We start from the raw sequence: 27803 nt of genomic DNA, 5'->3' as shown, positions 1-27803 counted from the left end.
CATGGGTCTCACAGTCTTTACCCCTATTTTACAGATGAGGTAACTGAGGCACAGAGAAATGAAGTGACTTGCCTAAGGCCACATAGCAGACAAGTGGCAGAGCCAGGATTAGAACTCATGACCTTCTGACTCCTAGGCCCATGCTTTATCCACTACACCATGCTGCTTCTCTGTATGCTGCTGCTTAGTAGAACTAAGGACCTGCTTCCTCAAGACACTGTTGATCTGCCCTGCCTTTTGTTGCTGCCTAAGCTTAAGGAGGTAGCTATCCTGTCTTGCTCAGCTCTGTACAGCTGTTTAGTGACAGGCATTGTGCACGTGTTTGACCTACTTCATATGGGGTTGGCTGGTGAGGACCTTTCCCAAGCGCTTAGTACAGTGCTCTGCACACAGTAAGCGCTCAATAAATATGATTGAATGATTGAAAGGAGAATGTGCTATTCGGAGACACTGCTTAAAAAATCTCCTAGGAATGTCCAGGTTATAGAGTAGGGTGCAGACAGAATACAGTAGTCTCTATGTTTCCTTTGCTACACCGGGCCAGGTGAAGATGGAACTGGGTCTCCAATGTTCCTCCCTACCTCCACCTATCATTTGGAAAAAAAAATGTGGATTGTTTCATTTTCTTAGAACGCTTTATACTTTGAATTCATTCATTCAGTCATATTTGAGCGCTTACTGTGTGCAGAGCACTGTACTAAGTGCTTGAAAAGTACAATTCAGTAACAGATAGATACAATCCCTACCCAACAATGGGCCTCCAAAGTGGTTCTCTTTGGGCATGATCTGGTTGACGGGGAGGGTGGCAGGAGGGGCGGTGGGGTGGCGGGGTGGGGAATCTCTTTTAAGCACACACACTTTGTCCCACTTCTCCTCATTCAAGTGTCATTGTTGGAGAAAGACTGGGTTTGTTCTCTCGAAGAAAATAACAATTTCCCCAAGTTGTCTCCAGAGCTTTCAGCTCAGAATACCACCTCCTCACACCATCACTCCTCGCCTTTTTCTTCTCCCTCTCCCCTGCCCCACCTTCTCCTAACGAAGACATTTTAAATGTGTAAATGTGTCTGAATCGGGGCAGAGTTTGGCCGAAGCCTCGGCTGGAAAAACTCTAGAGGAGAAGCTGCTCTTGTTCACCTTTCTCACACTGTGGGATGTCCCTTGGTTAGTAGCAGCAGTAGCAACTGTTGGCATTGGGGGATAGAGGTAGGGTCATTCATCAACCTCCCACCCCATCAGACCCCACTGCATAAATTAGCAAAAATCAGTCAATTATTGCCTAACTGGCAATAGAAATCACAGGTGGCAGCACATAATCAATTATGATGTTTGGTTATTAATTATTCACCATCTCAGGTCTGGTGTTTAATTATGCTTTATGATTCTTGGCTGCAGTAGGCAGGCCACCTCAATAAAACGTTCTGCTGCTGGAACAGTAGACTAACAGCTCCACTTCATGAAGGTTGCAGTGGATTGGCTGCTGCTTCCCCGAGTGTGCCCGGTCTTGTGGAACCCTCAGGAAGTTGTTAAGTGGGGAGTTGTAAGAAATGGGCAGCGAGGGGGCCGAACTGGGATTGGGCGCCAGGGCTAGTTCCGGTAGGGATGGCAAGATGTGAATTTGACCAGGGCCTCTGGATAGGGGAGCAAAGAATGGTCCTTCACCCAAGAAGAACGATTTATATGTCGGCACTAACTGAACCGTTTGTTGTGTGGTGTAGTGGATAGAGCACAGGCCTGGGAGTCAGAGGTCATGGATTCTAATTCCGACTCCGTCATTTGTCTGCTCTGTGACCTTGGGCAAGTCACTTAACTTCTCTGTGCCTCATTTACCTCATCTGTAAAATGGGGATTGAGACTGTGAGCCCCATGTCGGACAGGGACTTTGTCCAACCCGATTTGCTTTTACCCCAACCCAGCGCTTAGTACAGTGCCTGGCACATAGTAAGTGCTTCATCGTGGCTCAGTGGAAAGAGCACAGGCTTTGGAGTCAGAGGTCATGGGTTCAAATCCCGGCTCCGCCAACTGTCAGCTGTGTGACTTTTGTCACTTCACTTCTCTGTGCCTCAGTTACCTCATCTGTAAAATGGGGATGAAGACTGTGAGCGCCCCGTGGGACAACCTGATCATATAGTAACCTCCCCAGCGCTTAGAACAGTGCTTTGCCCATAGTAAGCACTTAACAGATACCATCATTATCCAGCACTTAGAACAGTGCTTTGCACATAGTAAGCACTTAATAAATGCCATTATAAAAAAAACCAAATACCATAATTATTATTATGGTATTTGTGGTGTGACTCTTCAGGTCAGGTGGACGGGCAGCGACTGACATGCTCACTTGTTCCTCCTGTCTGCCGATCTCTTTCATTTTTTAAAAAATCATATTTTGGAGGGTGATTAGACTATGAACTAATTACTTTTGGTTTTCTTGCAAAAAAAATGCCATTGGAAACAGAATTATTTAATTTAGAGAAGCTGCTAATGCACTCAAACTACTTTACACCAAAAATTTATAAGGGCTTTTAGGGTGGGGAATGAATAGCCTTGGATTGCAGTTGCACTGATGTGATAAAACATAATGGCCCATCAGGACACACTGTAGTCTATCATGTCTCTAATTTTCAAATTAAAGCCTTTTGAAAATTGGCTTCACAACAACGGACTACGATCAGATGGAGATAACTATTCTCTGTACCGCTCCATTCCTCAAGAGCCCTATTCAGAGAAGCTGCTTGTGAAGTAGATGGGGTCAATTAAAGCATTCTTCAGTTTAGCTTTGTCCAAGAGGTTTGGAGTACAGCATCCTTGCCTGGGATTCTCTGCTGATACCTATCATGGAATTTGATATTCATTCTCTTGCCCCTCCTCTTCTCTTACCAAAAAGCGCATGTGAGGTTATAAGCCTGAAAGCTAGTTCCTCACTAGATTGTATTCTCCTTGAGGGCAGGGGATTGTGTCTACCTACTCCATCGTATTGTACTCTCCCAAGCGCTTAGTTGAGTGTTCTGCACACACAGTAAGCGCTTAATAAATACCATTGATTGATTGATCGATACTATGTTTGTGAGACATAGTAGCTGAGTCAGCAAACCCCAGTCCATGAACGGTCACTGAATCGGGCCTTTGCAAGACAATAGCAGCCAGGTCCCGCTGTGTCCTCATCTGTAAAGCTGGGGATTAAGAGTGTGAGCCCCACGTGGGACTGGGACTGTGTCCAACATCATTGATTTGTATCTAATCTAGTGCTTAGAACAGTGCATATAGTGCATCTGTTAAGCACATAGGTGCTTAACAAGTACCATAATCATTATTATTATTCCTGCAGGCTCCAGCTCAGCAGTGTGAGCGATCTAGGTCAATGTGTCAGGGAAGGGATGTTAATCATTGTAAACGGGCACATGAGGGAGCATGGGTATCTCTCTGTCTGGAGGTCTTTAAAAGAGGACTAGTGTCTCATCTTTCTGGGAATTGGACTAAGTGACCTCCTTAAATCCCTTCCAGGCCTGGGCTTGTACACTTGTATTTTAAGTACTCAGAATCTGGTGGGTTGTACTTTTATCAAATTTACTGTTAGGTTTATGAACCAAAAAGTCAGGCCTGAATTTTTCCAATGAAATAACTGCCTGTGTTGCATTCTGAATGTATCCTTAGCTAGGTCATACTCACCAATGGCGATTTTTTTTTCCTATAGGGAAATGGCCACGAGAGAGACTTCATGTATGATAACCGAGTGTATATTATGGACGTCTACAATAGATACATTTATCCAGGGGATGGGTTTGCTAAACGTAAGTAGAACTGTGGAGCCTTGGGCATAGAGCCATCATTAGTTGGAGGACTCCTAAGCATTTCATCAGTGAACCTCCCTGACACATTGTATGATGTGCCAGTGAAATCGATTGATCACCTACAAAAGTATTTAACATCAGAGAAGAGACAGCCCATAATCAGTGAGCATCTAACATTTCCCTCATCAGCAGAAATTCTCTTCCTCGCCTTTCTCTTGGCCTTCTTAACAGCAGACTGACCTCCAGGTAGATTGGACAATTCTTGTTAGCAAACCATTTCCTGGTTCCTTTTGAGTCACAGTATCAGAGGGCTGCTCAGGTCATTGATTTTAATGGAAAGGCTGAAGGTTGAGATTGATCTTATGTTTCCATTTAAGCCAGGGACACTTTTTTTTTTAAAAGCAGAAGGCACATTCCAAATTTGCTTACTCTGCACAAATGGAGAGGGCTTCTGATGAGGTGGTTATTAATTGAAGGTGTCCTGCACTATAAGCGTACAGTGTTCCTTCAAAGGCAGTTGGGAGCAGAGCTGAGTTGCCCACACCGAGAGGTGCTCCGTCGTGCTCAACTCTGAATTGAAGAGCACTTGAGGGGTAGAATCCGTTGCTGCCCAGTGATTGAGGGTCTAGGGGCTTCCACATGCGAGTGGTTATGTCATTGTGCCTGTTTGAATGGGGTCGATTGAACCCTCAGTGTTCTTTCAATCAATCAGTCGTATTAAGCACTGTACTATAAGCATTTGGGAGCGTACAGTACAACAGTGTAACAGACATGTTCCCTGCCCACAATGAGCTTTGATCCTCGGGCCTCTGGGAGTGAAGGCTCAGAGTGAAGGCTCAGATGGTGGGTGCTCCTTCCCTCTTCTCCCACTCCCTTCTGTGTTGCCTTGACTTGCTCCCTTTATTCATCCCCCCTCCCAGCCCACAGCACTTAGGTACATATCTGTCATTTATTCATTTCTATTAGCATCTGTTTCCCCTACTAGATTGTAAGCTCGTTATGGGAAGGGAATGTTATATTGTTCATTCATTCAGTGGTATTTATTGAGTGCTTACTGTGTGCAGAGCACTGTACTAAGCGCTTGGGAGAGTACAATACAACAATAAACAGACATGTACCCCGTTGCACTCTCCCAAGCGCTTAGTACAGTACTCTGCTCACAGCAAGTGCTCAATAAATACCATTGACTGATTGGAAGACATCAAGAGAAGCAGTGTGGCCTAGTGGATAGATTACGGGCCGGGGAGTCAGAAGGACCTGGGTTCTAATCCCAGCTCTGTTGTGTGATCTTTGGACATTTGACATTTGGCCGAACCCCACAGCCCTTATGTACATATCTTTAAATTATCAATTATAAGTTACTCATTTATTCATAATAATGTCTATCTCCCCTCTAGACTGTAAGCTCCTTATGGGCAGGGAACGTTTCTGCTTATTCTGTTGTATTGTACTCTCCCAAAGGCTTAGAACAGTACTGTGCACATAGCATTCAATTGATTGGGAGCCTGAGTATGTCACTGTTTGCAGTCCTCGAGAGATGGCAGAGCTGCGAGGACAAGAAGCAAAGTCTGGTTTGTGTAGGGTTAGATAGATTTACCAGGCCGATTTAAAACTCCATTCTGTGCAAGTGTTAGAGACCTTGATTTCTCTTTTTTTTTTCTCCCAGCCTCAAGAGGGATGAAAGCACCAAAGAGACTGTAGGTTTGGTTTGGGGCCAGATGTTTGTGTATAGCCCAGAGATTTGTATGAGGGCCTCAGTGGACCAGCCTGGAAAAAGAAACAGTCCCTGTGATTCTTAGCATATTGAATTCTTGATGATCTTTTTGCTTGTTCCAGTCCTTGCTCCACACAGCAGTTTAATATTCATTCTCTCAGTGTTACTCCAGTTAGGGTTTTCTTTTTAATAGCTTTTGTGATAGGTTCAATATCCCCTCTCCTTATTTCTTCTTCCATTTCCATTGTCGTTCACACTTTCTATTTAAACAAACAGGCGACTGGTTTGCTGCAGGAGTAATGTCGTGGTTGTGCCTTTTATTTTCTATTATGGATTTAAATTTTCTAAATTTAAAAATGATTTTATTTTTATCATTTATATGTTGTTGTTGTTGTTTTTTAAAAAAGCAAGCACCTCCTGGAGAGCACTGAAATAAGTTTGCCACTTTATCATTTAGTCACCGAATGAGCTCGCCCAATTTTCATCAAAACAGTTTTGATTTTGTTTTTTCCCTGGCTGTTTCTTCCCCTTTCCCGCCTCAAATAGCACACCCCTAGATGCATGTTGGCACTGAGCTTGGAACAGCTAGGCCAAATGACCACTGTTCCACTGACCCATAGGCCCAGGGTTTAAAAGGAATCCTGCTCAGCACAAGTAAACATTTTAATCTGAGTTGTGACTATGACTCACAGTGCTGGTCCTGGTTTTCTTAGGCCCTTATTGCTCACAGAGCCACTAGATGAATCGCCTTGAGGTCATTTGGCCGTATTGGAAGGGCTGGGGATTGTTTTGGAGACTAGGAAATATTTTGAGAATGAGAATACTTTGGGACCTATCTGCTGCCCTGCCAGGCCACATGCCTAGATTACAGCTGGAGGTAAACCTTTCACATACAGTCATTAAAATATGATTTGGGGAAATCTGTTTTTAGGAGCCATAAAGCGGAAGATTGAACTGGACTGGGGGACGGAAGACAAAGAATATCTCCAGAAGGTAGAGATGCACGTGGCGGGAGCACTGAATGAACTGAGGCCAGATGTTGTTATTTATAATGCAGGAACCGACATTCTGGATGGGGACCCCCTCGGAGGCCTCGCCATCTCCCCCCAGGTGGGTGGATAATTGAAAGGACTGTCGGGCCAAGATAAAAGAGGTGCAGTTAAGAAGGATTGAGAAGCATCAATTTGTGTCCCAGTTTCTTTCCACCGAGGGCCAATCAAGAGGAGGGAGAATATATGGTAGACAAGAGAAATCTTCCTGCCCAGTAACGAGTGGCTGAGGGAGGTCATGGAATCTCTTTCACTGGGATATCTAGTAGTGGTGCTGGGCCCTCTCTGGGAAGCAGAGACTGGTGGATGGGGATGGGCGATCTCTGGAGAGCCCTAGCCCCAGGAGTCTCTCATTTCAGTCCTACGTTTAATAGCACAGGTTTTAACTGGTCGGAGCCCATGTCAAAATCAATGCTGTGAATGTTTTTCCTGGCTTATTGCAAGCCCCTGATGTGCTTCTCTGCAGGCTCCAGGCTTCCGAGATAGCGCATTCTCTTTGTCATTCTAATAAACCTTGGTTTATTTGGAGGGCACCAGATTAGTTAGGCCTCATGGGATCCTTTCTTGGCCCTGGAGACTGAACATTTCTCTGGCGTCAGTTGGTCACAGCGGAACCTTCCACCTAATCCCTCCACCCCCACCCTTCCCGAGGCTTCTGATTGTCCTTTTAGGAGGGAAATAACCCTCCCCCGCTGGGATGTTCTTCCTTCCATCCTTCTTAAATTTCTCCTGGGGCCATCCTAGCCCATTTCCTCTAGGCCAGTCCTCAGGATTCGTGTTTTCATGAAACTGGGGGCTTTGGATTGATTGGGATGCATTCCTGGGAAAAGGACCAGAGGAGGCAAGAATCGGCCCGTGGCCTGAGGGCCTCAGCCCCTCCCATTCTGGTGTATATCTCCACAGGGCATTGTGAAAAGGGATGAGATCGTGTTCCAAGCTGCCCGCACCCACCGTGTTCCCATCTTGATGGTGACCTCCGGAGGTTATCAGAAGAGGACAGCTCGGATCATTGCCGACTCCATCCTGAATCTCCACAGCTTGGGGCTTATTGACAAGAATCTTGCAACCGGCGAAGCCAAAAGCGCCGAGGTAGAACTGATGCTCAGAACTACACCCCTGTTGGAGGCGACTCAGCTTCCAGTGTAGAGAGGGCACTTGTCCTCCCTCTTTGCTATCTTAGGTAATTTAAAGGAGCCGACTAATTATGTGGTATTTAAATCTAGAACTGTGATTGGATCCATGTCAGTAGATAGAAAAACATTTTGGGAGAGAGTTTCTGGGCCTGTAAGGTTTTCGTGTATTTATTTTTTTAATTTATTTTAAAGACCCTGAAGAAGGGTTGATGTGGTCTAAGCGATTGATGATCAGTTACTCCCTAGAATCATGTGGAAGGTTTTGGTGTACAGCAGGAACTCTGATGAGCCACCAGAAAGTTTGACCTCAGCTGCTCAGAGAGAGTTTGGTCACTTTGGAGAGGGAGGGAAAGGGAATCTTTTGGCCTAGTGTGGGTCTGCCCCTGGGAGAGGGTGAGAAAGCAGCCAGGGCCCCAGTAGGCAGAATCAGTGGCTGCTGCTGGGTTGCCGAGGGTGCGCTTCTGAAGCGAATTCTGGAAAAAAGATGGAGAGGAGGAGGAGGAAGGGAGGAAAAGAAAGAGTTGGAGGGAGAAGGGGACACAGGAAGAGTGATCTCCCCTTGTTTGAGGAGCGCAACAACGATTAGGTTTAGGCTCACTTGAACCACCTCTTCTTCCTCTCTCGGATTTTCTGGTAGTTGTTTGTGCATCATAATTGGCCTCGCTTTCTTCTTTGGTTTCAACTTCGTGTGCTGATTGTGGCTCCCACATGGGCTTTCTCACTCCTGGGGAGAACTTCACTGTCAGTGGTGCCCTCTTCACATACGAAGGAAGACTCTCGGTATTTCATTCCACAGCCCTTCATTTCTGTAGACATTTCAAGTCTTTCCCGAACAACCAATTATTGAAATCTGAGTTGGAGATTCTGAGTGTATTAGCACCGGCCCTTGCTCTCAGTGCTTAAAATAAATCAGGCTGCAGGCCTAGAAGAAATGAAACATTCCCTCCTGTTCCTTTCTGCATGGTTTTCGTGCAACACTTTATCTAGTGGGCAGGAAAAGGAGCGAGAATCCGTACTCGATATAGGCAGAAACTTCTATACTGAGTTCTGCCATAATTAGTTCTTTCACTACGTGCTTTGGCTAGAACACTGTCAGGAAACCAAGGGATGTTCTTGTGACAACACTAGCTTGTTTGGATATAGCACCATGTGGTATCGGAACAAACCGCTGTGTGCCTAGATGTGGGCACATGGCATAAGACATGGGCAAGTACTCCAGAATGAGTCTTCTTTAATGCAGGGTTCTGCAGCAATGCCACCCTCACATTCTAAGAGAACTAGGTGTACTTTCTTGGCCCAGAGAGATGGGAAGCAGGAGGAAGCGAGAATGGGTAAGTAGGCAGGAGTGGGAAGGGGGGGTGTGGTGAAGGAAGGACCTGGGAAATAAGGGTGAGGTCATTGCCCATGTGTGTAGGCCGAATATAGTTCTTTTTTTCAGCTGCATGAATTTTCAAACCTCTTTGCAAGGCAGTGTTTAAGAATAGTCACCCAGTTAACAGGTTACCGATGCATAGAGGCTCATCTCTTCGTATCCCAAATGGAAACCCTGAGGTCAGTCTTTCTTCGAGCCAGAGACATGAAGAAACATTCTGGGAGTCTTTTGAACAAGGTTTCCCTCTAGAAATGGGTTAACAGGACAACACCGTGCTGCTCACAAATGACATCAGAAGGACGAGGACACTGCTCTGAGGTTGTTTTGTTTTACTAGTGGGTGAAGGTGCAGAAGTTCTCAAATTTAAGTGTGGTGGAGAGGTATTTTCAGTCTCCCTCCGATGAGATCGATTGAGCACTGAGCACTGAAGTAACTTAGGAGTAAATGTTACTTTCAGTGGTCTGACTTGTTCTCTTCCTTTGGATCTTCTCCCATTCAGGAGCTTGTGAAGCTTTTCAAAGAACATCCTGTAGGTTTGGGGAGTAAATAGGCAAGAGGAGATGCACTTAAACTTGAGGTCTGTCTCCAGAAATGGTCAGGGCCATGGAGGAAGTTTCTCTTATTTTCTTCTTCTTTTGACTTAATAAGGTCTTTCGTTTGCTTTGCAAGGAAAGCCAAGGGTGTTAATCAGAACAGTTGGGTGCATTATCTCAGGAGAGTCTTTCACAACTTGTGACCAATGGGCCATTTCCCATACATCTTGGCTCTGGGGCAGGTTTCATCCTCCCAGTTGGGAATTCAGTTGCTCAGTGGTGATGCAGTAGCTGTAACTCTAAGCTGCTGACTTATCACCAGACGGAAATACCAAATGTTTACTACTTAACACTGGTCACCTTCACCACCACAGACTGCAGTTTCAGGATGAGCTGTACTGATTTGCAGATTCAAGTCTTGAAATGGCTCCTTCTTGGAGGAGCCTTGAGTCACGCCTTAAAAGCCATTTCTACATTTCGTGGCAGCACCGTGATATAAAAAAAAAGCAAAACAAACAACAAAAAAAACTAGTGTCTGCACTTAATGGGAATAGCATCCAAGTGACACAACCCTTCTTGGATTGTGAACCCCTTGAGGGCCAGGGACTGTGTCTAATTTTCACCTGTGTATTTTTCCTCAGTGCTTAGTACAGTACTCTGGACAAAGTAAGTGCTTAATAAATACCACACTACTACTACTACTACTTGGTTTAGGAGGAGACCTGTATGGAATTTTCAAGCATCCCCAAAATGATGCTGTTTTGACTTCCAGGAGTCAGAGGCTCACTGCACACTCTAGGAGAAGATGCCAGGTCTTTCTGGTAGCAGCAGTGCCAGTCATAAACAGTCACATTTGGCCATCCTGGGAAAACTTACCTCTTTTAACATTAGCTCTTAAGCGGTACAAGTCCATTGTTGTAGAAAGCTACACAAGTTCTAAAATGTTCATGCTTTGCACCATGTTTGGCAAGATGCACTAATGCTAGGATTGTGATTTAGTGATTTAAAATGCACTTTTTCAGCTCCCCACTGACAGGACATCAGAGCCCTGCGAGGGGAAGTGAACATTGATTTTTTTTCCCCTAGATTTCTTGGATATGTAGTACTTAAAGATGTTGTTATACTTTCTCCTTTGTTATAATTTTTATAAGACAATATTTGTATGAGACACAGTACTAGTGCCATCCAGACTCTTCAAGACATGGGTTTGGTTTGTGTTTAGTGTTTCTATTCTCATGTGAAATAATTAAACTAATTTAACTGACCTGCCCCAGTGGATTCTGTGTGTGATCCTTTTCTGCATTTTGCTTTGACCCTGATACCCAGCATTCTGAAACTTAAACCTGATTCTGAGTGTAATACGTTTAGCAGTCAATCGGTAGTATTTATTGAGCACTTCCCCTGTGCAGGGCACTGTACTGTTTGGGAGAGTGGGTAGACACTATCCCTGCCCTCAAAGTGCACACAATCAAGGGTGGAGGGCATGGGAGGAGGGGTGGTGGGGCAGACCCAAAGCAATTTGCAAAGAGAAGAGAAAGGAAAAATGGATAGGTTAAGTTTAACTACTTGGAATTGCATGATTTGCATTATTTTGGTATCATGTTTAAAGTCAGTAGATTAAAGAAACCCAGGACCTTGTTGTTGGCCTTTTCTTCTGAAACTGGATCCATGCGGAGTGATGGTCGACCCCAGAACCTACAGAAAACACTGCACTGTTGCCCTGAGGCTTGTGGTTGACAGTGATGGCAGCTCTCATGTCACTGAAGAGTAAAGTTGTCAGAACACTGTAGCACCAGCACAACTGGTAGTCAGCATGGCCATTTCTAGGTTGTAAGCTCCTTGAGGACAAGGATCATATCTACCATCTCTACTTTATTCTCCCAAGTACTTAGTAATAATAATAATAATGATATCTGTTAAGTGATTACTATGTGTGAAGCATTGTTCTAAGCGCTGGGGTTGTTACAAGGTAATCAGGTTGTCCCATGTGGAGCTCACAGTCTTCATCCCCATTTTACAGATGACGTAACTGAGGCACAGAGAAGTAAAGTGACTTGCCCTAAGTCACGCAGCTGATAAAGGGCAGAGCCGGGATTAGAATCCGCTATCTTTGACTCCCAAGCCCGGGCTCTTTCCACTAAGCCACACTGCTTCTCTAAGTACATTGCTCTGCTCCCAGTAAGCTCTCAGTAAATACCAATTGTTTCCACTTCAATGCATGAAGAATTTTTTCTCAAAAGAGCCACTGAGGCCCCAGTCTCTAGAGAATTAAGCAGACATAATAATAATGGTACTTGTTAAGTGCTTACTATGTGCCAAGCACTGTTCTAAGCACTGGGGTAGGTACAAGTTAATCAGGTTGGACACAGTCCCTGTCCCGCATGGGGCTCACACTCTTAATCTTCATTTTACAGATGAGGTAACTGAGGCACACAGAAGTTAAGTGACTTGCCCAAGGTCACACAGCAGACATGTGGCAGAGCCAGGATTAGAACCCAGGTCCTTCTGACTCCCAGGTCCATGCTCTAAGCCACACTTCTCCTCAATACAGAAGAAGCATTTCCCTTCTCTCTGGACCCCAACCTCTGTGTTCATATCTGTAACATGTGGAAATGCTAGGGCAGCACATTTCCCCCTGGGGGTCTAAGAGGCAGCAGAGATGTCATTTGAAATTGCTGGGAGGAGAGATGCAAGAAGGCAGGGAAAATCACTAGTGGGTACATGGGATTTTACTTTTTTAAGGGTTTGAAGTTCTGAAACTTAACAAGGACTCAAGCATCTCGTGCAGAGTAAAAGGAATGATTCATTATCAGCCACAATCAATGCCTTATTTAAGGAGACAGATTTAAGATCTATTGATCAGTCAATAGTACCTTAAGTAGTCCAATGGATCAGAAGCAGGGCAGACCGCCACCGGAAGGTAAATTCAACTGGGAATGGAAGCCCTTGTGCGGGAACGATGACAGAGCTGGGCCCTGTGGAAGGATGTTGGTGTTCTGAGGAAACAGAGCAAATGCAGAGGCCCCTAAAACAAACTGGGGGCTTCTCCTACTGCTGGAGGCACCAGAAAACAAGCAGCTCCAGAAGAACCCAGAGGGTCTGCTAAAAGACCCCTACTTCCCCTGGAATAAGTGACTGACTTTAAAATGGGAAATCAAAACTCTCTGGAAGGAGGGGGGTCTATCAGACTAAGAATCCAGTGAGTGTGGAAATAGGCAAAAGGTAAATGCCTATGTTTGGGTTGAGACTTTGCTTGGGAAACAGTTCCTTCCCCTACTAATGAGGTCTGGCTCTGCCACAACAGTGCTTTCAGAAGAACTCTCTTTCCTTTACGAAGGAAAGTTTTGACTGGGGAATGTTTGCTCTGGGCTGTGGCTTTAAACTTCTCAGCATCAGCCATGCTCTAAACTGCTGCCTCTGTTCCCCACGTCTATTCCACCACCCTTCCCCACATCTGCTCTATCATCTGCCAAACTATTACCACACATTTCCTCTGACCAAGATGAATGGAATGGCCTCTGGGGGCTCCCAAAGTTGATGAGGTTGAAACTCTCCCTGCCTTTTCTCTTCCATCTTATTTCAGCAAGTCCACTGACCCTCAGTCTTTGCTCTTAAGCTCTACTGGCTTGGCGAAGGCTAGGGGGTCTTCATTTTTTTAATGACATTTATTAAGCACTTACTATGTGCCAGACACTGTTCTAAACACTGGGGAAGATACCAGCTAATCAGGTTGGACCTAATCTGTGCCCCAAATGGGGCTCACAGTCTTAATCCCCATTTTACAGATGAAGTAACTGAGGCACAGGGAAGTTAAGCGACTTGTCCTCTAAGGTCACACAGCTGGCAAGTGGTGGAGCCAGTGTTAGAACCCAGGTCCTCCTGACTCCCAGGCCCATGTTCTATCCACTAGGCCACAGTATGCCTTCCATTAGCTGTCACTATGTCCCATTTTCTATTTGCTTCCCACCTCCTTCCACCTATTTGGTGCATTTCTGGGCAGCCCATAACCATGGTATCCAAGAGCTCTCATAAACCTGGCAAGCTTAAAAAAATCTCTGGCCATGGGATGTGCTTGGCAGGCTTTTGTTTTGTTTTTCCCTCCAGAACCCATAGCAATGACTGTTTCCCTCTTACTTGGAGTTTTGTCAATGCCCACCTGCTGTTCATTTCTATGAAAGTCCCTGATCAAAAACTGGCTATTCAGTGAGGCAGAGGGAAGTGAAACTATTCCCTAGCCCTGCTGCATAGGCACAATTCCCTCTGGAAAATCCTCTTATGAACAGGATGCCAGGGATCCTTCCCTACTTACCAGAGAGGCCATCAGATGAAAATGACACAATTGGAGTGACAGTGCATGGGAAAAACACAAGTGTTCTGCCTATTATTGTTATCAGTATGGTATTTGTTAAGCACACACTATGTACCCAGCACTGTTCTAAGTGCTGGGATAAATACAAGTTCATCAGTTCGGACACAGTCCTTGTCCCACATGGGGCTCACAGTCTAAGTAGGAGGGAAAAGGGATACTGAATCTCCATTTTACAGGTGAGGAAACCAAGGCATAGAGAAGTTAAATGATTAGCCCATGATCACACAGCAAGCAATTGGCAGAGCTGGGATTAGAACCCAGGTCCTCTGACTTCCTGCCCCATGCTCTTTCTGCTAGACTATGCTGTACCACCAGGCCATGAAAGGTGGAATCCTTACCCATTTAGTTCTCTTGTCTTTGTTGGGGCTTGTTCCCTGTTGGGGGAATAGTCTCAACAAGCCAGTTCCTGGGCGTGTTGGATGGAATGGAGGCTCTGAGTGATATAGGGAGGAGAGAACTGGATGAAAACTCACTATTTAATCAAAGCAGCATTTCTTGGAAGCCTATTATGTGCAGAGGTCTGTGCTCATTGGTCCATCCTGTTTGTGCAGAGAAGCAGCATGGCCTAGTGGAATGAATATAGGCCTGGGAGTCAAAAAACCTGGGTTCTAATTCCAGCTCTGCCAATTGTTTGCTCTGTGACCTTGGGCAAGCTGCTTAACTTCCCTGGGCCTCAGTTACTTCATCTGTCAAATGAGGATTAAATCATCCTCCCTTCAATTTAGGCTGTGAGGCCCACGTGGGACAGGGACAGTATCTGACCTGATTATCTTGAATCTATCATAGCCCTTAGAACAGTGCTTGACACATAGTAAGCACTTAATTACCATAATTAGTATTCAGGATTATTGCCATTATTATCATTATTATTATTAACAAATACCATTGAAAAAACAAGTATGTTCAGTCCCACTTGACCTCACCCCCTGACCCCATGTTCCCTCCCCCTGCCCCTGCAGTCTCCTCCCCAGCCCTCAAGGTTTAGCACTTGTAGAAGCATCATGGCTTAGTGGATAGAGCATGGACATGGAAGTCAGAAGGACCAGGGTTCTAACCCCAGCTCTGCCACATGTCTGCTGAATAATAATAATAATAATAATAATAATGGCATTTATTAAGCGCTTACTATGTGCAAAGCACTGTTCTAAGCGCTGGGAAGGTTACAAGGTGATCAGGTTGTCCCTCGGGGGGCTCACAGTCTTAATCCCCATTTACAGATGAGGTAACTGAGGAACAGAGAAGTTAAGTGACTTGCCCAAAGTCACACAGCTGACAGTTGGCAGAGCCTGGGTTTGAACTCATGACCTCTGGCTCCAAAGCCTGTGCTCTTTCCACTGAGCCACGCTGCTTCTCATGCTGAATGACCTTCCATCCCTTCAGTCTCCTCCTCAGCCCCTTATTACCCCACTCCCAACACCACAAACTCATCCTCCTCCATCCCCATGCTTTGCCTATGTTCCTGCCCCCCTCTCCCTGCAATCAGCAGGCTGGCCCAGCATCTGAAACCAGTCTGGTTTCTTTTCTTTTTTTCTAAAAAAAAAATACATTAAAGTTAATTTATTTAGTGGCTGTACCATCACTGCTGCCCCTTTGCCACCTCTGCCTCCTGGACAAGATGAGGAAGAGGACTGGGAGGGGAAGGCTGCTGCCGGCACCTCTTTTACTGTGGCCTCGGGAGTCCCTGGAGCGGACCCCCATAAGCTAGGGTGGTTTGGTTTACGTTCCTTCATCAGGAACTGAATCTCATTAGGCCGTCCTGGAAAGACTGGGCCTGTTCTCCAAAGATTCTCCTGGGCCCTGGGATTGATTCCTCCAGAAGCCACTAGATGGCTCTGAAGAGCTCAGAAGAGCTTCAAAGTTGTGGCAGAATTCGAAAACTTGCCAGTCTCCTCTGTTTGCCCCAAAGAGGAACACCCTGTACAGTGTCTAAGTCTTACACTGGGTCTTGAAGCCGTTTTGGTGGTGATGATAGGGTCCCCTGAGAACGACAGATGACACGTTAGGACTGCGAACCTGTGCAGAAGCAGAGTAGTATTAATGCTAGTGGCTTGAGTGGCACCACTCGCACTCTCATCCCTGCCAGTCACGCCCCTCCTGAGGAACTGAGGGTAACGAGTGAGTGGGCAGGCAGAGCTGTCACTTTTTTTTTTTCAGGGGCAGGACCCATTTACAAAGTGACCAGCATAGTGCCATCGATACTGCGCCATAGTGCCAGAATCCAGCAAATAGTTGCCTTGGGTAGCCACTGCTGCAGTCGTTGCCGCCCACCTTGGCTGTTTTTCAGGACTTCTGCTGGTCCCGTCCACCTCACAGCAGGTCTTAGATGGTTCTTTGGTTGGAAACTTTCACCACTGACGGCAGAGCCCCCAGCAGGCCTTCCCCTCCTTTCAGAGCTGGGACTAGAGCCCAGGTTTCTTTAATTCTCAGAGTTCGAGCTCCTTCCACTGTTTATAATGTACCCTGAGACATTCACTCATAGAATTGAAGATATCGTTTTACGTATTGTTTTCCTTAGCCCTTGTCTGCTTTTCATTGATATTGGAACTATAAAAGATTGTCTCTTTTTTTTTTTTTTGCTTTCCTAGTTCTGATCAGATCCGCTTCCTTTCTATTGGCCTATCCTGGGAAAATGACCTGTTTGGGCTCCCCCTCAATGAACCCAACCTAGGTTCCACTACTGACTTGTACTAGTTAAATATCTCCTTTCACAATGACTCTTCCTCAGGGAATGGAAAAGGCAAATTATTGATGTCTTAAGGCAGAAACTCCTCACCCTCGGCTTCAAGGCTCTCCATCACCTCACCCACTCCTACCTCACCTCCCTTCTCTCTTTCTACAGCCCAGCCCTCACCCTCTGCTTCTCTGCTGCTAATCTCCTCACCATGCCTCATTCTCGCCTGTCCCGCCGTCGACCCCCGGCCCACGTCATCCCCCTGGCCTGGAATGCCCTCCCTCCCCACATCCGCCAAGCTAGCTCTTTTCCTCCCTTCAAGGCCCTATTGACAGCTCACCTCCTCCAGGAGGCCTTCCCAGACTGAGCCCCCTCCTTCCTCTCCTCCTCTTTCCCCACTCCATCCCCCCCGCCTTACCTCCTTCCCTTCCCCACAGCACCTGTATATAAGTATATATGTTTGTACGTATTTATTACTCTATTTATTTTATTTGTACATATCTATTCTATTTATTTTATTTTGTTAATATGTTTTGTTTTGTTTTCTGTCTCCCCCTTCTAGACTGTGAGCCCACTGTTGGGTAGGGACCATCTCTATATGTTGCCAACTTGTACTTCCCAAGCGCTTAGTACAGTGCTCTGCACACAGTAAGTGCTCAATAAATATGATTGATTGATTGATTGATTAAGAATGGTTGAAGAATCACCTCCAAACCCTCGAGAAGAAGCTGGCGGAGACGATTTGGGTAAGCCAGACTGAAGGGCTCCCGTGCTGGTCTTCCAGGCCCTGACTCCCTAAAACTGAAGATTTATTACCGTTACAGCCAAAGGAAGCTTATATAACTGTGGTATTTGTTAAGCGCTTACTATGTGCCAGGCACTGTACTAAGAGCTGGGGTGAATACAAGCAAATTGAGTTGGACACAGTCCCTGTCCCACATGGGGCTCACAGTCTTAATCCCCGTTTTACAGATGAGGTAGCCGAGGCACAGAGATGTGAAGTGCCACGTGGCAGACAAGTAGCAGAGCAGCGTGGCTTAGTGAAAAGAGCATGGGCTCTGGAGTCAGAGGACACCACTTGTCTGCTGTGTGACCTTGGGCAAGTCACTTAACTTCCCTGTGCCTCAGTTACCTCATCTGTAAAATAGGGATTAAAAGTTTGAGCCCCACAGGGGACAACCTGATTACCCTGTATCTACCCCAGCACTTAGAACAGTGCTTGGCACATAGTAAGCGCTTAACAAATACCATAATCATTATTATTATTATAACCCATTACCTTCTGACTCCCTGGCCCATGCTCTATCCACTAGGCCACACTGCTTCTATGTCACATATCATCAGGGCACATCAAGCGCTTAGTACAGTGCTCTGCACACAGTAAGCACTCAATAAATACGATTGATTGAGCTAAACTTTTAGGCAAGAAAGTGTGTGTGTGTGTGTGTGTGTGTGTGTGTGTGTGTGTGTGTGTGTGTCCATGCACCTGTGCATTGAGGGCGAAGGAATGAGTGGGAAAGGGAGTTTAATCCCTCAAATCCAATTGTCTCTTCCCTTGAGGGAGGAAGAATGGACTAGTGGAAGGGGCATAGGCCTGGGAGTCAGGAGACTTCTAATCCTGGCTCTGCCAGTTGCCTGCTGTGTGATCTTGGGCAGGTCACTTAACATCTCTATGCCTCGGTTTCCTCATCTGTAAAATGGGGATTTAATATCTGTTCTCACTCCTACTTAGACTGTGAGCCCTATATGGGACAGAACTGTTTCTGACCTGCTTATCTCCCCCAGTGCTTAGTATAGTGTTTGGCACATAGTAAGTTCTTAACAAATACCACTATTATCATTATTCACTGTGTCTCAGTTCCCTCATCTATAAAATGGGGATAAAAGACTTGCTCTCCCTCCATCTTAGACCAAGCAGGGAACAGGGACTGTGGTCCAAAATGATTAACTTATATCTACCCCAGAACTTGGCACAGTGCCTGGCACATAGTAAGTGCTTAATAAATGCCATCACAATTATTTTTATTGATCTGAAATGAAAAAGACATGGGGGAGATGAGATGGTCCTTCCTGGGGGAAATGCATGGCAGCTAAAGAGATGGGAAGTGCTGAGAGTTTGGGGAAGTGTTAGTAAGGGACTGAGCCGCGCTTGTTAATTTCTACCCCCAAGTCAGGTAGCTAAGTGGATGGGCATGAGACTTGTGCACTGAGAATGGAACAGGATCCTGTGTAGCTTACTCATTGTAAATTGGACCTGCTGTCCATCTACATGGCAATAGATCATTGATTTCTTCCTCCAGGATAACAGAGAAGCATCCCTGCTAAATAAAGAGGGTGAAGTTTTCCAGGAAAAATCATTAACCTTTAATGGACATTCACTTTTTGTCAGGCTGCTCGCACTGGGCATTGTAGAGCCAGACACCTCTTCAGCTTCTCTTGAGTGAAATTTGCAGGGACATTTACAGCAAGCACTGTTTACCTAAAGATGAGAACAGATTCACTTACAGTTGGCAAGCTAGTTCCTCAGCTTTTCCCTGTGGCTGAGGGGAGAAGAGGGCAAGCGGAACATGGCAAAGATCACCACTGAATTTCAGAAACACACTGTTTCTCCTGGCTTTTAGGATATATCTTAGCTGACATAAGTGCAAGGGTCAATGCACGTCCCTACGTGCCCAACCCAGGAAGCTCTAGCTATGCCAGACAGAGACCAGAGATCTGCTTCCTAAGGTGTTCTGACTCTGGACCACTGAGCTAAGTAATAGTAGTAGTAATAGTATTTATTAAGTGTTTACTGTGTGCCAAGCACTGTACTAAGTCCTTAGGATAGTACAATTCGATAGAGTTGGTAGACCTGATTTCCTGCCCACAATCAATCGTATTTCTTGAGTGCTTACCGTGTACACAAGGAGTTTATAATCTAACAGGGGAGACTGGGAGTAAACTATGGATAGGGGAAACACCAGATTATAAGGATGCACAATGTTAAGAGCTGTGGAGCTGCAGGTGAAGTGGAAGGGAAGGAGGATAAGTTGGGGAGATAAGAGGTTAGTCATAGAAGGCTTCCTGGAGGAGATAAGATATTAAGAGGGCTTCGAAACAGAGACAGTGGTGATCTGTTGGGTATTAAGGGGGAGCGAGTTCCAAGCAGGAGAGATAGACAGCAAGAGAGATGAGATCGAGATATGGTTGGTGATAGAGGGGAAAAGTGTGTCAGGTTGTAGTGGGAGAAGAGTGAGGATAGATAGGAAGGAGAGTTTATTGAGTGACCTCAAGACACATCATAGGAAAAGGAGACAGTACTATAACATAGATTAGCATGGCATAGGAGGGAAAACTATAATGGCTTAAAATTGTTTGTGACTCACCACTGAAACAGTGAGGGGCTCCTTAAATCATCTGCTGGATCTCAGTAGTAGTATCATTTATTAAATTTGGCCTTAAACCCCTCACAGTTCATGCCAGAAGGCACCAGCAGGAAGCTGCACCCAAAAACTGGATTTTGTAGAGGCCCCTTGACTTACTGGTGGCAGAAAGATACAGGCACGTGAGCACATCTGCTTTCTAAAGGGAGATGGCATCTACAAGTATGGGAGAAGGAAGAAAACTGAGGGAGCAGAAGTAGAGTAGGACTTTGGGAAAATAAGGAAGCAGACCAAAAGAAACTGTAGGGAGCCTAAAGTTCCTACTCATTTAAGCCCTTGGAGGTGGCTGTCAGGTCTGCCATTTTCCAGCTATGGAGAAACAGCACATCCATTCTGGACTCTTGTGCTGGTTGGCATGTCAAATGGCAATCATGTCTCAAAGCCCAGCAAGAACCAAATAAAGCCACAGCAGCCCTATCTATATAAAGGACAGGTTGCAACCCTAGAATAGGTAATAATAATAATGATGGTATTTGTTAAGCACATACTATGAGCAAAGCACTGTTCTAAGCACTAGGGAGATAACAAGGTGGTCATGGTTTTAATCCCCATTTTACAGATGAGGTAACAGACATGGAGAAGTTAAGTGACTTGCCCAAAGTCACACAGCTGACAGTCGGTGAAGTCAGGATTTGAACCCATGACCTCTGACTGAAAAGCCCGTGCTCTTTACACTGAGCCACGAGGTAGGTATTTGGGGATTAGGTGATCAAGTGCTTTTGCTAGGAACTGCCTTCTGATTTGCTTCTAGAATATGGTCTTCTTCACCATTCTTGGGAGTTAAGCAAAGACTCACCCTTACAGCTGTGGGATAGTTGCTGCCCTTTCCACAACATAGGACACATGCCTTGGCTATATCTGGTGCTTTTTTACCCCTGAAGAATGGTTGCTGACTGATCAACATTGCCTGGTTCAAAGCACTCCCCTTGAGTGACCTCAGTAGGCATCAGGTGATGAGGGTAAAAGCCTGAACCAGCTGGTAATGGCCATGATCAACATTCATGACCTCTCTGGGAGCCTTGAATTTTAAGGATTTTCTGGTGGTTGGGCCTGGCTAATTGGGCCTGGTTAATTGTTGAATGAAAAGGAGACCAGGCTGCTCAGCAGGAGGACTAGGAATATAAGTCCCAGGATGCTTTGTTGGGTTTTAATGTCCCTATTGGCCAATGGTAGGTCTTGAGCAAGTCAGCGTCCTAGTGCCTCCATTTCCCCATTTATATAGTAGGATAATGAGGTCCTAAGACCTCGACTAGCTAAATGCCCTGAAAATCCTCAACAAGTACAGCAGAATGGCTTGGAGCATGAAACAGATGTCTCTTCTACAAATTAGGGTGCTGTAGCCCTAGAGACTACTGCTTCTGTTCATTCATTCAATCATATTTATTGAGCGCTTACTGTGTGCAGAGCACTGTACTAAGCGCTTGGGAAGTACAAGTTGGCAACATATAGAGACAGTCCCTACCCAACAGCAGGCTCACAGTCTAAAAGGGGGAGGCAGACAACAAAACAAAACATATTAAGAAAATAAAATAAATAGAATAGTAAATATGTACAAGTAAAATGAATAGAGTAATAAATCTGTACAAACATATATACAGGTGCTGTGGGGAGGGGAAGGAGGTAGGGCGGGGGTGATGGGGGGAAGAGGAAGGAGGGGGCTCAGTCTGGGAAGGCCTGCTGGAGGAGGTGAGCCCTTAGTAGGACTTTGAAGGTAGGAAGAGAGCTAGCTTGGTGGATGTGTGGAGGGAGGGCATTCCAAGCCAGGGGGAGGACGTGGGCCGGGGGTTGACGGTGGGACAGGTGAGAACAAGGCACAGTGAGGAGGTTTTCTGTTATTCTTTCATGGCTTGGATTTGCTTTTTTTTGACACCCCATTTTTCAGCTTCCAAAGCACTGACATCAAGTAGTTTGCAAGCTACATTTGTATTTATAGGCTTAGCAGCAACAAGTGTATGTTTGTAAAGCATGGAAAATCATTTCTTTAGGCCATCCATTTACCTAACCTGGAAGAAACCTCCTGGGAGTAGAGAGAGGAATGCTACAGACATATATTTACAGTTGTGGGACATATATCTGTGCCACTAGAACTCATGTTGAAGGCCATAAAACAAGAGGAGAGTTTAAAGCACAATTACCACTTGGTGTTGACAGCCATAAACACCTGGACGTCAAATGAACTTTTCCAAAAAGAATGAAAGAAAAGGATAGAAAATGGTTGGTAGGAGCTCACAGTGGGATGAGAGAGTTCCATGCGTTCTGTTTAAGGATAGCACAGCCCTGCCCACTTCTGCTTCATCTGTGCTTCCTGAAGTGAGCGGCTCCCGAAAGTATGCCTCAAAATGATCTCCATGGTGATGAGAGCTGATTTGTTTTCTGTCTCAGCCTAAAAGGCTGCAGTTTCTGGTCAAGTCTCCAGAACACTGAGGAACATTGACAAAGTGCAGAGGTAAAAGCAGCTGGTCTTAAACTAGCCTTCACCATTTAACCTCTAAAACTAATAACAATTAAAAAAAACAAAGCAAGACCATAATGAATACAAATCCCCTTTGAGTTGCTTTGGGTCAGAAGAGACCTCAAGAGGAGAGCTAAACTGCCTCCAGCAAGACCATATCTAAGACATCTTAGAAAGGCCATTGTCTTCTCTATAGATGGATCTAATTAATGGTGAGTGACTCATGATACACAAGAGGAAAGGAAAAGAAATTCTGCTGGGCACAGAGACTGGCTTTGTTGAGGGATGGGTCCCCCTTTCAGTAACAGCCAGATACATTGTGAGGGTGTAGGTACAGTGGAGAAAGGGGAAGCTAGCCAGGGCTATTATAACCATTGTGCAAAAAGGGCAACTGCCTTGGGTCACCATCCTCAGTTCACCCCCTCCCCTCAACTGTCCCCAGGCCATTAGAGAAGGGAGCACTGTGACCATCCTGAAAACAATTATTTTTTTTCTCTTATTCTAACTTCTGGCAATGCAGGGAAGGGAGGGGGGAAAAGATATGGTAAGCATAAATACAGTTACTACTCTTTTAATGATATTTGTTAAGCACTTACTATGTGCCAAGCACAAGCAAATTGGGTTGGACCCAGTCCCTGTCCCATGTGGAGCTCACAGTCTCAACCCCTATTTTACAGATGAGGTAACTGAGGCACAGAGAAGTGAAGTGACTTATCAAACATTTACTATGTGTCAAGCACTTTTCTAAGTGCTGAAATAGATAAAAGTCTATCAGGTTGGACACAGTCTAAATTGGAGGGAGGAGGTTTTAATCCTTATTTTACAGATGAGGGAACTGAGGCACAGGGAAGTTAAGTGACTTGCCCTGGGTCACACAGCAGACAAGTGGCAGAGCCCAGGTGCTGTTTCTCCCAGGCTTGTGCTCTTTTTTCACTAGACCATACTGCTTAGCAGCCTTCTTCTCAATCAATGAATCAATCAATCAATCATATTTATTATTATTCTAATGGTGGGTTCTAATCATTCATTCCATCATATTTAATAAGTGCTTATTGTGTGCAGGGCACTGTACTAAATGCTTGATAAAGGTATTTGTTAAGCACTTACTATGTGCCTAGCACTGTTCTAAGCATTGGGGGGATACAAGGTAATCAGGTTGTCCCACACGGGGCTCAGTCTTAATCCCCATTTTACAGATGAGGTAACTGAGGCACAGAGAAGTTAGATGACTTGCCCAGTCACACAGCTGACAAGTGGTGGAGCCAGGATTAGAACCCATGACCTCTGACTCCCAAGCCCATGCTCTTTCCACTGAGCCATGCGACTCTGCCACCTGTCTGCTGTATAACCTTGGGCAAGCCACTTAACTTCTCGTGCCTCAGTTACCTCATTTGTAAAATGGGGATTAAGACTATGAGCCCTCTGTGGGATGAATAAATGAAAATGAATAAAACCAACAACCCCTCTTCTCAGAGTGTAGTGTCTCACCTGTGGGGCCACAGTGCTCCTGAGTTGAGCTCAATTCCAGGCCCTTACAGGTGAATAAGGAATCCCCTGCATTGTTTGGTTAGTTGTTATGTGCTCATCAATCAGTCGTATTTATTGAGCACTTACAGTGTGCAGAGCATTGTATTAAGCGCTTGGGAGTGTCCAATATAGCAGAGTTGGTGGACACATTCCCTGCCCACAATGAGCTAATTAATGACATTTATTAAGTGATTACAATGTGCAGAGCACTATAATACGTGCTTGGGAGAATACATTACAACAGTTAGCAAACACATCCGGCCCACCATATGCTTACGATCTAGAGGGGGAGGCAGACATTAATATAAATAATTTATGAAATATAATTTAAAGATATATACAAAAGTGCAGTGGGGTTGAGTGAATAATAAATGCCCAAAGGGCACAGATCCAAGTGGATAGATGATGCGGAGGGAGAGGGAGCCGGGGAAAAGAGGGCTCAATCAGGGAAGGCCTCTTGAAGGAGATGCACCCTTAATAATGCTTTGAAGGTGGGGGAGAGTGGTGGTCTGGCATATATGGAGTGGGAAGAAGTGGGAGGAACTAGCCCTGGTTTAGACTGTCCATACCCACCTATTCTGGGAGCAAGGAGGGGAGCACTTCAGCGGACCAGGGTTTTCAAAAGCCAGAGCTAATGGACTGAACATATGGGAAGGAAGAAAATGGTGAGATGAGAGAGTGAGCATCCCTCTTGCCTCATCCTCATATCCAGCTCTACAGCTAAACCAAAGGAGGGGGGATTGAGCAGGGTGAGTACTCTAGGCCCTGCATATGAGTCAGGGCCCCACATTTGGACATGAATGATCCTAGGATAGGGAGAGATCGCAAGTCAATAGGGTGGCCTTGGCTGCCTATGCAAGCTGTTTCATACTTTTAACTCCTTCCTTAAACTCTATCTACCCGCCTCCTCCATCTCTTGCCCCTAATGGCCATGTACTTCATCGATAAAACTGATACCAGAGCACTGTGTTAATTCCTTGGGAGAGTACAATATAACACTATAATAGACACATTCCCTGCCCACAATAAACTCCCTAAAATCTTTCTCGCTCCTCTCCAGTCCCTTCCTCCCTGTACCCCTTCTTTTACTCTCCCATCGTTCCCAACATTATCACAAGGGGAGATCAGCCACCTCCTCGCCAAATCACCCTGCCACTCCTCAGAATAGGAATGCTTAGGGCATCTAAGTCCTCCTACCCCAAATCTATTTTTTTCTCATACCTTTGGCCCTGGATTGGCTCTGGGAAGCTCTGTCCGGATTAGTGGGCAGGGAGACCTTTCTTGCTCTTGGCGGAGCTGGAACCAACTTCATGGGTGAGGCCTGGCACTGCATTTGAGTACCAGAAAAGGTCTGTGAGGGTCCCTTCCCCTGTGCCATGAGCCTATTCATGGCTGCTGCTGCCTGGCTCTTCTCACTGACTCCAGGCATGCCCAACTCTGGTTTCCAACCAGCTCATGGAAACTTTCAAAGTTGGTGCTCTGAAGCACCAGGAGCCTCTATTGCTCTCCCTTCATGTCAGGGAAGGGATAGGGAGCATAGGAAACCCAATCACCTCTTCTTTCCCTTTCCACTTCTTTCCCTTCCTCCCCAACATCTGTTTCCTCTATTTCTTCCTCTTCCTCCTCCTGAGAGATGAAGATACAGAGAGAGGGAAAAAGACAAACACCGAGAAAGAACAGGAAGTAATAATTGTAGCATTTGTTAAGTGCCTTCTGTGAGTCCAGCTCTGTATCATGTGCTGGGCTAGATACAATATAATCAGATCAGGCAGTCCCCTTCCCACCCGGGGCTCACAATCCCCCGGGAGGGAGAACAGGTATTGACTCTCCATTTTACAGGTGGGGAAATTGAGGCACAGATAAGCCAAGTTACTGATCCAAAATCATACATGAAGTTAGTGGGGGAGGCCAATAATGGGTGGGGGGTGACAGAGGGACAAAGGACAAGGAGGATGGGATGGCAGTGGAGAGGGATGGAAGGACATATACAGCCACCTATATAGACCCATACATAGAGACCTAAACAGGCATACAGGTGCACACCTACTCAGGTGCACACAAGTACAATATCCCCAATCAATCAGTTGACCCAGTCTATGCTCCTCCCATAGCTGGCGACCGAGATAACCAATGTCCTGAAAAAGGGTCAAGGATCAGGGCCCCTACTACTGCTGCTGCTGTTTTTGAAGCTGAGTTGTTAGCAAAAATGGGTGCCCAGTCTATTTTCCTCTCCCACCTTCTCTCCCTTCTCCCAAAAAATGACTCACAGGAGTCTCATCGGCTGCCTTTTTCAAAGAAGATGGAGAGGGAGCCGGAGCCATCCTCTTATTTGCCAGTCTGATTGCTTCTGGTGGCTCAAAGAGAGCAGTGAGAAGATTCCAAGAAAGCACTATGACATATCCCTCCCACCAGCTAACACCCTCATTGCAGTCGGCCTTTTTTTTGTCTTACAGGACTGTCCCTGGTAACTGCAGATCTTATAAGAGGTGGGCGTATCCTGAAAGGCCACAGTGAGACAGATCCTACATCTTTGGGACTGATCCTATGAAACTGGAGCATCTGATACTTTACATTATTAGGACTACATGTTCCAGAAATGCTGGAGCATATACGTCCCCTCTCCCCATCTCACTTCCTGCCCTGGGCCTCACGTAGTCTGGTAACAGTTCTGTGCACTGATAAGGGGAGGGGTGTCTAAGGTCCCTCACTGCTTTCCATTTCTAAAATACAGGGCACTGCTTTCCACTGCAGCCCAGACAAATGGCCTCAGACCTCAGCTCTCCTCATCTTCGAAGCCCTTCTGAAATTCCATTTCCTCCAAGAAGCCTCCTGCAAATATTCAATCAATCAATCAATCAATCGTATTTATTGAGCACTTACTGTGTGCAGAGCACTGTACTAAGTGCTTGGGAAGTACAAGTTGGCAACATATAGAGACAGTCCCTACTTAACAGTGGGCTCACAGTCTCTAATCTCCTCACTTTCTATCCCCCAACTTCCATGTCACCATTCTTCATCCTCACCCTCCATCCCCCCTCATCCTCCCCACCACACACACACACTGGCACCTTAGTACTTACGTACAAATCTTATATACTTTATTATTTCCTCCTATCCATAATTTATTTTTTGTCTATCTCCCCTGGCTAGATTTCCAAGCTCCTTGAGGACAAGGACCATGTTTACTAACTCTTGCACACTTCTGGGCACTTAGTACAGTGCTCTGCACATAGTAGACACCTAGTAAAAGTTATGGATTGATTTCCCTAAATAATCAAAGGGGCAATTTGTTCAGTTTAACAGTTCGGGTCATTTTCCATGTCATTGTACTGTGTCTCTTTAGATTTCACTTAAATCAATCTCCGGTACTTATTGAGTGCTTACTCTGCGCAGAGCACTGTACTAAGTGGTTAGGAGAATACAATACAACAGAATTAGCAGACACATTCTAGAGCCCCAACAGAATACAACTGATAGCATCAGATGGTACACTGTTCATTCATTCATTCAACCGTATTTATTGAGCGCTTACTGTGTGCAGAGCACTGTATTAAGCACTTGGAAAGTACAATTCAGCAACAAATAGAGACAATCCCTACCAAACAACGGTCTCACTGCTGTTGGGACTCCTTCCCATTATTTTGGTTTTGAATACAAAGCTGCCAGTACGTCCCCATACCAGAAGAGACTCCCTGCCACCAAGTTTGGTGCCGCTGCACATCTCTGTGACAGAGTAACTGATTTTCCTTCAGATCTGTCTTCTGTGTGGGGAAGCA

The 27803-nt window shown here is 45.6% G+C and overlaps 1 protein-coding gene across 4 annotated transcripts in view; it reads left to right on the top strand.

Moving 5' to 3' along the window:
• Nucleotides 1-8474, top strand: part of HDAC11 (histone deacetylase 11) — a 102866-nt gene extending 94392 nt beyond the window's left edge. For 3 of the 4 annotated variants that reach the window (XM_038740818.1, XM_038740816.1, XM_038740815.1), the window contains 3 exons: nt 3689-3785; nt 6431-6609; nt 7452-8474. In XM_038740818.1, coding sequence (XP_038596746.1) covers nt 3689-3785; nt 6431-6609; nt 7452-7694 — 519 coding nt within the window. In that variant the 3' untranslated portion in view covers nt 7695-8474. The remainder of the gene's footprint in view (nt 1-3688; nt 3786-6430; nt 6610-7451) is intronic. The other variant, XM_038740817.1, reaches the window with a different exon arrangement.
• Nucleotides 8475-27803: the final 19329 nt, after the last annotated feature.

This window comes from Tachyglossus aculeatus, chromosome X1 (genome assembly GCF_015852505.1).
Source record: "Tachyglossus aculeatus isolate mTacAcu1 chromosome X1, mTacAcu1.pri, whole genome shotgun sequence".
Lineage (NCBI taxonomy): Eukaryota > Metazoa > Chordata > Mammalia > Monotremata > Tachyglossidae > Tachyglossus > Tachyglossus aculeatus.
The sequence above is the reverse complement of the archived record's forward strand: the minus strand, read 5'-3'. Positions and strand labels throughout refer to the sequence as shown.